Consider the following 10,635-nt stretch of genomic DNA (forward strand, 5'->3'; position numbering starts at 1 on the left):
TACATGTTTAATGATTGCCTCAACATTTATAGATTTTGTTTTGCACAATAGCTGTTTTAAAAAGATGTTAGTGCAATCCAATTTTTATCTGAATGTTATTTATGAACCAAAAAGATCAAAACAAGCCAAGATTCGATCTCTTATGTTCTTCTTCTGTATCATAATGAATTGTAAACAAGTTGTGTCATCAAAGAGGTAGTCATGCTGTGGGTAGAACAGAAATGGTAAATGTAGTGGGCGTAAAATTATTATTTTGCTTGTTGTTGTTGTTGTTTTCTTGTATTCTAGCTTAAATTATTCATTAAAACAAGAAAGACTTATCAACTCTGTTCATCTTTGTTTTTTTTCCAGATAACTGAGTCAGGCAAGGAGACGCTACCAGCATGGCTACACTGGGACTGGGAGAGCAACGTCCTACAGGGTCTACCACTGGAGGAGGACAAGGGTGTCCACTACATCGCCGTCTCGACATCAAACGGCGGCCAGGACATCTTCTCCATCGAGGTGCACCCAGAGGAACATGTGGACCCGATCCAGCTAGCCATTCTGTCAGCATCCAACAATGAGGTCAAGCCATTTGTCTGCGGCACAGAGGAACCGGTGACGGTACTCACGGTGATTCTGGACGCCGACCTCACCAAGATGAGCTCCAGACAGAGGGTGGAGCTGCTGGGCAAGATGAAGAAGTTCTCTGGCGTGGAGCTCCAGCACATGAAGATACTTCCCGTGGTCAACAACAGATTGTTTGACATGACCGCCTTCATGGCCGGACCGGGAAATGCCAAAAAGGTGGTGGAGAACGGAGCTCTGTTATCCTGGAAGCTGGGCTGTTCCCTGGACCAGAGCAATGTCCCCAACATCAGCAGCGTCCAGGCGCCAGCGAAAGAAGGCACTATGTCTGCTCAGCTGGGATACCCTGTGGTCGGTTGGCACATCGCCAACAAGAAGCCTCATATCCCCAAACGGGTGAGGCGCCAGCTCAACAATACCCCTACCCCGGTTCTTGTTGTGCTTCCCCCAACGTCTGTTGTCGAGCCCCCTATTCGCATTGTACCCACCCTGTCGTCACCTGCCATTGCTGCCCCCACAGACAGCTCTGCCCCACCCATGAGAGGACCTGTGCCCTTGCCCATGAAGCCCACGATCCGTGTCAGAGACTCATATGCCCACACTCCCACTCAGGGTGCACCCCTGCCAACCAGAGTGATGGAGTCCACTAGTACCATCTCCATTGAACCCACTATGACCAGGCATACCGTTGTGGAAGCTACACCGACACTCCCTCCACCCACCACAGTTGCCACCAGAAAGCCAACCAAGAAACCAAAGAGACCGAAGACCACTCCGATGCCAAGGGAGTCCAAGACCACCACAGCCAAACCAGCCAGGCGCACCACCCCTTCGTCCATCGTGCCTGACCCAAGAAACGAGAAACCAGATCTCCGCAACCCCATCGATCAGGTCAATGCCTTCGTGGGCACATACTTTGAAGTGAAGATCCCATCCGATACGTTCTTTGACAAGGAGGACGGTACAACAGACAAACTAAGGTTGACCTTGAGGATGAACCACAACGAAGTTGTCGGGGATGACTCCTGGATACAGTTTAATAGCACAAGCCAGCTGCTATACGGTCTTCCAGACTCAAATCACGTTGGGAAGCATGAGTACTTCATGCAGGCCACCGATAAGGGTGGTCTGAACGCGATCGACGCCTTCGAGGTCCGTGTGAACCGCTGGGCATCCAACGATAAGTCCCCGGTCCTGTTCCAGGCCCGCTTACACGGAGAACCTCGCCTGGTGACCAATGACATCCACAAGAAGATTCTGCTCATCAAGAAGCTGGCGTACTCGTTCGGTGACCGCAACAGCAGCACGGTCACCCTGAGGAACATCACCAAGGGATCCATCGTGGTGGAGTGGACCAACAACAGCCTCCAGCAGAACCCTTGTCCCAAGGAGCAGATTCAGACCATGTCCAGGAGGATCTCTGATGCCCAGGGAAGGCCCTCCCAGACGTTCATCTCCGCCATGGAACCGGACTTCATACCCATCAGCATCAAGGTCAAAGGAACGAGTGCCTGCCGGAACTACATGTTTGTCCCGCCTGGTGAAATCACTATCCCTATCCCCCCAGCTGTCACGCCGGCACTGGGCACCGGACGCCAGAGCACCGACGACGTCTACCTCCACACGGTGATTCCGGCCGTGGTGGTGGCGGCCATCTTGCTGATCGCTGGCATCATCGCCATGATCTGCTACCGCAAGAAGCGCAAGGGCAAGCTGACCATCGAGGATCAGGCTACCTTCATCAAGAAGGGGGTGCCCATAATCTTCGCAGACGAGCTTGACGATTCCAAGCCGCCCCCGTCCTCCTCCATGCCGCTCATCCTGCAGGAGGAGAAACCCCCTCTTCCCCCACCGGAGTACCCTAACATGGCCAGTCCAGAGACTACCCCCCTGAACCAGGACCTTCTGGGTGAGTACACGGCTCTGAGGGACGAGGACCCCAACGCGCCCCCCTACCAGCCCCCGCCCCCCTTCACCGCACCCATGGAAGGTAAAGGATCTCGTCCAAAGAACATGACCCCTTACAGATCCCCACCACCTTACGTGCCACCCTAAGGGTTTAGCAGGCTCCTCCAGAGAAGGAGGAGGGAAGCAGGGGGCCTTGTAACGGTCTCAATCCAGTATCTGTTTGGAAATAAGGGGTGGGAGGAGGAGGACAAAGTGGGAACAAACTTTGGATTTTGGGTTGGGAGGGTTATGGGGTGATCTGATTGAGTCTGAGTTGAAGTTATTGGAAAGATGGGAGGGAGGGAGAACTAGATGTTAGCCGCGGCGACAGTAGCCACAAAAAGGACACTATTCAGTCTGTCGTCTCATTAGCTACAGCTGAATGGCTAGTTTGGGAAGACACGCCCCTCTGGTCCCAGCGCTTCTTTTTTTTTCTCTGTTTGAAACCTAATGGGCTTTTGTTTTAATTTAGTTATTTGGTTCTGTTTAGTTTACTTTTAGCGGGGGGGCTGACTTCAAACGACTTGCTTAACAACACTCTTTTTATGTTATTTTATCTTTAATAATACAAGAAGATAATAAACAAACACACTGCAGGCATTAAATGTTTTTAATAGAGAGAGAGAGAGTTCTATGAATAAAAACAGAAACATCATAATCATGTGGATCTGCACCAGCCCTGCAGCTAGCCCTGCAGCTAGCCTGCAGCTATCCCTGCAGCTAACCCTGCAGCTAGCCCTGCAGCTAACCCTGCAGCTAGCCCTGCAGCTAACCCTGCAGCTAGCCCTGCAGCTAACTCTGCAGCTAGCCCTGCAGCTAACTCTGCAGCTAGCCCTGCAGCTAACCCTGCAGCTAGCCCTGCACATAACCCTGCAGCTAGCCCTGCAGCTAACCATACAGCTAGCCCTGCAGCTAGCCCTGCAGCTAGCCAGACAGACAACACAGTGGCTTGTCGGGCGGTGGGTCAGTGTTTCGAGTCAATAAGGTTTGCCTTTTAACACTAATTGTATATTTGTATCCTTATTCACACAATGTCTAGTCAAGATGATCATAACAAAGTTGGCCTAAAAAAATCATTAGAAATGTAAAACGTTCTGTTTGTTTTATTAGTTTTATTTTTAAATCCACTCTATATCTGGATGGTTCTGATAGATAGATAGATAGATAGATAGATAGATAGATAGATAGATAGATAGATAGATAGATAGATAGATAGATAGATAGATAGATAGATAGATAGATAGACAGGATCTCTCCCTCGATCAGAAAGAAACGGTATACCAAGTAGGTAGACCCAGCCCAGTCAGGACTAAACAAGCAAACATTACCGTTAGCTAATGTTAGCACGTAGGGCAACCATGACAACTGTGATTCTACAACAGCCTGGCCCAGTTATTATCAGATGTGTAGTTTTGACTTGAAGCTCAAGGATTTTTTTTTTTACCTTGCCTGGGTATCCCGAAGCCACCCAAAATCATTCAAGAGGGAAATACAATACAATATCCTCTTTTTTTATTGTTATTATTATTTAAAATGGCTCCCTTATCCGAATATGATCATAACATTGACCATTTGAATGCCATGTTGCCTTTATGGTGATGCGATGTGTCTTCTGTATATAGCTATCGATCGGCCTGTTGAAATAATATTAAGTGTATTTATACTTCAAAAAATGTTTGTGTAAATCAGATGTGAAAAAAAGCCTCCTGCAGTTTATTTTAGACAAGGAGTAATTATTTTTTTATGTAGTGATGATGATGCTCTGGTTCTCACAGTTTATGCGGGAAACAGTTAATTTGCTGTTGAGAGTGATTTGGAAGGTCCTGAAAGGGATACAATCTTTATTCACAACTCAAAGGTCATTAAGACGAGGAGAGGAGATGGAGAGGAGATGGAGGAGGAGATGAGAGGAGAGGAGAGGAGAGGAGAGGAGAGGAGAGGAGAGGAGAGGAGAGGAGAGATCTGAAGAACAAGATCACCAGAAAACACTGAACAAAATGGTGGATAAAATCTCTAATTTTTTTACAAAGTTTTTGATACAGCCTCAAATTGTAAAAAAAAAAAAAAAAAATAGAGAAATAAATAAATAGTGTATTGCAATTCGTTCAATCTTAGCGTAGATAATTGATTCTTCAATATGTACCTTTTCTCATGGGTCACCTATTTCAAGTGATTTTTTGTTGTTGTTGACATATTATCAAATGTATTATCATGTTTTTCCCCATTGAGTTTTGACTTTGAAAGTGACCCTTTGCAATAATGTAAGGTAATGTCCGGTGGAGGTGAGTGGTCAATGCAGGTTAGATGAGTGTACTACCAAAATGAGTGGTGATGAGAAAACCCACATAATGATGATGTACACGCATAATGATGATGATGATGATGTACACACATAATGATGATGTACAGGCATAATGATGATGATGATGTACACACATAATGATGATGTACACGCATAATGATGATGATGATGTACACACATAATGATGATGTACACGCATAATGATGATGATGATGATGTACACACATAATGATGTACACGCATAATGATGATGATGATGTACACATAATGATGACGTACACGCATAATGATGATGATGTACCCACATAATGATGATGATGTACCCGCATAATCATGATGATGTACACGCATAATGATGATGATGTACACGCATAATGATGATGTTCCTCCCCCCCAAAATGAGGATGATGATGTATCCATATGTAGTTTGCTTTTTGCAAGATACCAAGTGTTGCTTTTTTAGTGTGCATTTATCATGAAACCCAGTCTCCGTCTATCTACAGTATGTCCAGACAATTCATCCTTCTTCACACGTTTGAAATTCTAGTCCTCTGTACAATTATCGGAGGGGATCATGATGTGTTACACTGGCACACTGCTGCTGCCATACCTTATAATATATAGCTTTATTTTTAGTGATGAGCTTCGGTTATAATCGGTTTTCTAATGCTTTCACTTACCCCTTGATGAGTCTACATGTCAATGTCAACAGAGGTTTCCGTAAAAATGTGCATCCATCATAGAGTTAGTTAGAGGACTCATCTTTGTATCTGTCCAATTACGGCATCTATGATAGCACAATTTTCATGCAAAAAAATTGGTTATATCCATGATGAGTTCTCTAACCATCTCTATGGGGTCCATCTGTCAGGTCTGACTGTCAGCCCTTTGAGACAATGACTCCTGTCACTACAGCTGGATGATAGTCGACTAAACTGGTTTTATTAATCTGACCTGATAAACATTTCATCTGGAACCATGTTGTAAATCTCCTTTCCATCAGCACCATGAAAATACAGATACAGTATCTTATTGGGTTAATATGTAAATAACTTGCTGACACCTCCTCTGCGTCTCCACACATCATCTAGTCACTTCTGCTGTTTGATTTTAGAAGGAAAACTGGTAGGTTTATATTGGTAGGTCCCAATTGGAGTTGGTAGTTACTAAAAGACAGAAAGGCGTAGTTTCTGATGACAGTTACAGACACTGATGCAGATTTTGGATTGAGATTCATAGATATGTAGACACCACAAGGACATTTTCTTTCGGGCCTTTGTTTGTTTGTTTGTTTGTTTATATATATATATATATATAAACATATATTATATATTATATATATATAATGTATATCTGTGTGTGTGTGGCGTAGTCCTTCAGCATTAAAGTCACTAGACTAGCAAAGAATCAGGTTTTAGTTATACTGAGTGAAATCTTAAATGACATATCCGTAACACAATTAAGCGTACATCGCCATTTGATTCCACAATTAAGAGGATATGATGGCCTGATTTATGTGAAAGCTTAACGGAGAAAACAACCAAAGATGTAAAAAGGGGAAATTTAGCAGTCATTCACTACAACTTGTTCAAATGCCTTGTTGACAGAATATCTTTAAGCTGTCGGTTACATTTCAGTATTTCAGTTACATTTCAGATGTTAGCAACAGTATTGCAAAGGATATGGATTCAACAAAAACACGTTGTTCTTCTAAATTAGAACACGATAGCTGTCCCGAGGGACACGTTTTGTTTAAGCCGAGGGAGGAGTACACTCCAACCAATTAGGTTCGATAACGATTACAGATTAGCTGCCTTTCGGTTTAGGTACGGTTCTTGGACCATAGAAAGGAATGATGTCATCTGTATTATACCATTGTTTTGTTCATCGGCTTCCATTTTGGATTCTACTTTCATCGGCTTCCATTTTGGATTCTACTTTCATCGGCTTCCATTTTGGATTCTACTTTCATCGGCTTCCATTTTGGATTCTACTTTCATCGGCTTCCATTTTGGATTCTACTTTCATCGGCTTCCATTTTGGATTCTACATTCATCGGCTTCCATTTTGGATTCTACTTTCATCGGCTTCCATTTTGGATTCTACTTTCATCGGCTTCCATTTTGGATTCTACTTTCATCGGCTTCCATTTTGGATTCTACTTTCATCGGCTTCCATTTTGGATTCTACTTTCATCGGCTTCCATTTTGTATTCTACTTTTGTCAGCTTCCATTTCTGCCAATTGGAAATTGAGGGATTGGCGTGTCAAATCAAATCAGCCTTAAATGCATTTCTTCTTCATACACAGCACTGACTGAAAGCTTCCTATGCTCCGAGGGGCCGATTGTACTATATTTTCTTGTTCGCTAAAGAGAATATGTAGTCTTGATTTCGTTTTTACATTCATGAGTAAATGAGTCCTTACAACTGGAATGATAATGGTAATAATAATTAGTAATAGTATTGATGATGATTATAATAATGACAATAATAATATGTTTATCATAATGGTTTCAGGGGGAACTTCTCTACTGTGTTTTGTCCTTCATTTTTATGTCATTTTGTTAATGAAATACTTGTTTTCCCACCACCTTCCTAATACCAGTAAGGGATGTCTCTGGTTCGCTAAACAAAATGGTTGCCAAACTACAGCGCAGTGAAAAGCAATGGGTTTGACTTAAAAACAAGTTGGCATATAATCAGACACACATTCAATTAACATGCTTAAAAACAAGAGGGAAGGAGAGAAAATGGAGAGATAAGTAATAAATAAATACACAGAGATGAAATGCAAAGAGAGTCAGAAAACCTGACCATTGTCCTTGACCGCAGGGAACTTACAACCTAGAAAAGAGGGTCGTTCATACGTATGAATACTTGAGTAAAGAATGCATGGTTAAAAAAAATAATTTTTGTATTATTCTGTGTTTTAATAGCATTGTATTGTTTATGACACTAGACACTGTATGTTGAAATGTTGTATTAAAAAATGTACAAAAAAATAAGTGTTTCCATTCGACTTATTACTGTGACTTAATTACCGTCATTAATGTTTCATCCTTGACAGACACTCTTCTCTGAACAGCCGTTCGGTACAAGGCTCGCGACACACATGTATCTTAACTGCATGCAGGGTTGCTGGGGCAGCAGTGGCCTAGTGGTTAGAGCGTTGGACTAGGAACTGGAAGTTTGCAAGTTCAAATCCCCGAGCCCCTGAACAGGCAGTTAACCTGCTGTTCCTAGGCCGTCATTGAAAATAAGATTTTTTTTCTTAACTGACTTGCCTAACTAATTAAATTAAGGTAAAAAAAACTATCAGTCCATCCTTTAATAACCAATACCCATTATTGAACCCAAGACACCCGAAGACGCAGCAGTATTTGTCGGGTTTTCGTGTTGTCCAGACATCCCTCTAAGCTACCTTTTTAGAGCTAACATATCAGGAATTAGAAGGATTCATTTTCTCTGACTGTGACATTGCACAGAGGGTTGTGTGGGCAAGGTGACGGTGCCTTTCAACCTGAAAAGACGAGGAATATGTACGAAGATAAAAGATGAGGGCTATGCCGTCTCTAACTGACAGTAAACCTTGACATTGATTTTGACTGTTTGACAGCATTGTCTAGCAGCATAGAATAATGTTGATTTTTTTTTAACAATGTTTTTTGTTCTGCTCTTGAGTAGTACCCTAACAACACTATTCTATACCCTTGTGGTGGTCCCCTAACAACACTATTCTATACCCTTGTAGTGGTACCCTATCAACACTATTCTATACCCTTGTAGTAGTACCCTATCAGCACTATTCTATACCTTTGTAGTAGTACCCTATCAACACTATTCTATACCCTTGTGGTGGTCCCCTAACAACACTATTCTATACCCTTGTGGTGGTCCCCTAACAACACTATTCTATACCCTTGTAGTAGTACTCTATCAGCACTATTCTATACCCTTGTAGTAGTACCCTATAAACACTATTCTATACCCTTGTGGTGGTCCCCTAACAACACTATTCTATACCCTTGTAGTGGTACCCTATCAGCACTATTCTATACCTTTGTAGTAGTACCCTATCAACACTATTCTATACCCTTGTAGTGGTCCCCTAACAACACTATTCTATACCCTTGTAGTAGTACCCTATCAACACTATTCTATACCCTTGTAGTGGTACCCTATCAACACTATTCTATACCCTTGTAGTGGTACCCTATCAACACTATTCTATACCTTTGTAGTGGTACCCTATCAACACTATTCTATACCCTTGTAGTGGTACCCTATCAACACTATTCTATACCCTTGTAGTAGTACCCTATCAACACTATTCTATACCTATGTAGTAGTACCCTATCAACACTATTCTATACCCTTGTAGTGGTACCCTATCAACACTATTCTATACCCTTGTAGTGGTCCCCTATCAACACTATTCTATACCTTTGTAGTGGTACCCTATCAACACTATTCTATACCCTTGTAGTGGTACCCTATCAACACTATTCTATACCTTTGTAGTGGTACCCTATCAACACTATTCTATACCCTTGTAGTGGTACCCTATCAACACTATTCTATACCCTTGTAGTGGTACCCTATCAACACTATTCTATACCTATGTAGTGGTCCCCTAACAACACTATTCTATACCCTTGTAGTAGTAACATATCAACACTATTCTATACCCTTGTAGTGGTCCCCTAACAACACTCTATATTAAATATGTCTTTCCGTGATTCTTTGCATCCCATCTCCTCGCCTCCTTCGCCACCATATTGGTGGAGGAAGTCCAAGGTCCCTCCCTCCTGAACTTCTCCAATGCGTTTTGAGAGGGCGACAGGGAGAAAGGATGTGTGGAATCTGAGAAAGATGAATTTACTGTATAAATAGCCAGGGATCCTATAAACTCTGTTACAAACCAATATTCTATTGCACATCACACTGACAGATAATATGTATTGCATCTCAAATGGCACCCTATTCCCTATATTGCGCACCACATTTTGTCTAAGGGCTAAGGTCTAAAGTAGTGCTCTGTATAGGGAGTAGGGTGTCATTTATTGTTCATCCAGAATAGACTGAGAACCGAAGACGTCCCCTGGAGTGTAACGATGCTATGTGTGTCTTATCAATTCACACCTTAAACACACACACCTCCCAGACACCTCACACACACACACACACACATACACACACGCACACCTCCCAGACACCTCACACACACACACATACACACACACACACACCTCCCAGATACCTCACACGCACACATACACACACGCACACCTCCCAGACACCTCACACACACACCTCCCAGACACCTCACACACACATACACACATGCACACACACCTCCCAGATACCTCACACGCACACATACACACACGCACACCTCCCAGACACCTCACACACACACCTCCCAGACACCTCACACACACACACACACATACACACACACCTCCCAGACACCTCACACAAACACCTCCCAGACACCTCACACACACATACACACATGCACACCTCCCAGACACCTCACACACACACCTCCCAGACACCTCACACACAGACCAAACATCCACATCTCACACAATCCTCAAACACACTTCACAGACACATCATACACACACACATGACTCACACAAGCTTCAAGTTCCTTGGTGTCCACATCACCAACAAACTAACATGGTCTAAGCACACCAAGACAGTTGTGAAGAGGGCACGACAAAACATATTGCCCCTCAGGAGACTGAAAAGATTTGGCATGGGTCCTCAGATCCTCAAAAGGTTATACAGCTGCACCATCGAGAGCTGG

The 10,635-nt window shown here is 43.2% G+C and overlaps 1 protein-coding gene across 2 annotated transcripts in view; it reads left to right on the top strand.

The window, feature by feature from the left end:
* The window catches only part of dag1 (dystroglycan 1), a 62,732-nt gene extending 56,937 nt beyond the window's left edge, over positions 1-5,795 (top strand). The window contains exons 3-4 of one of the 2 annotated variants that reach the window (XR_016497455.1): positions 352-4,879; positions 4,927-5,795. Coding sequence is in view for 1 of the 2 variants with exons in the window: in XM_021610760.3 (XP_021466435.3) it covers positions 352-2,625 (2,274 nt within the window). In the remaining variant the exon portion in view is untranslated. Of the gene's footprint in view, positions 1-351 lie in introns of both variants that reach the window. The other variant, XM_021610760.3, reaches the window with a different exon arrangement.
* The last annotated feature ends 4,840 nt before the right edge of the window (positions 5,796-10,635 follow it).

This window comes from Oncorhynchus mykiss, chromosome 7 (assembly GCF_057628025.1).
Source record: "Oncorhynchus mykiss isolate SJ-2025 chromosome 7, ASM5762802v1, whole genome shotgun sequence".
Classification (NCBI taxonomy): Eukaryota; Metazoa; Chordata; class Actinopteri; order Salmoniformes; family Salmonidae; genus Oncorhynchus; species Oncorhynchus mykiss.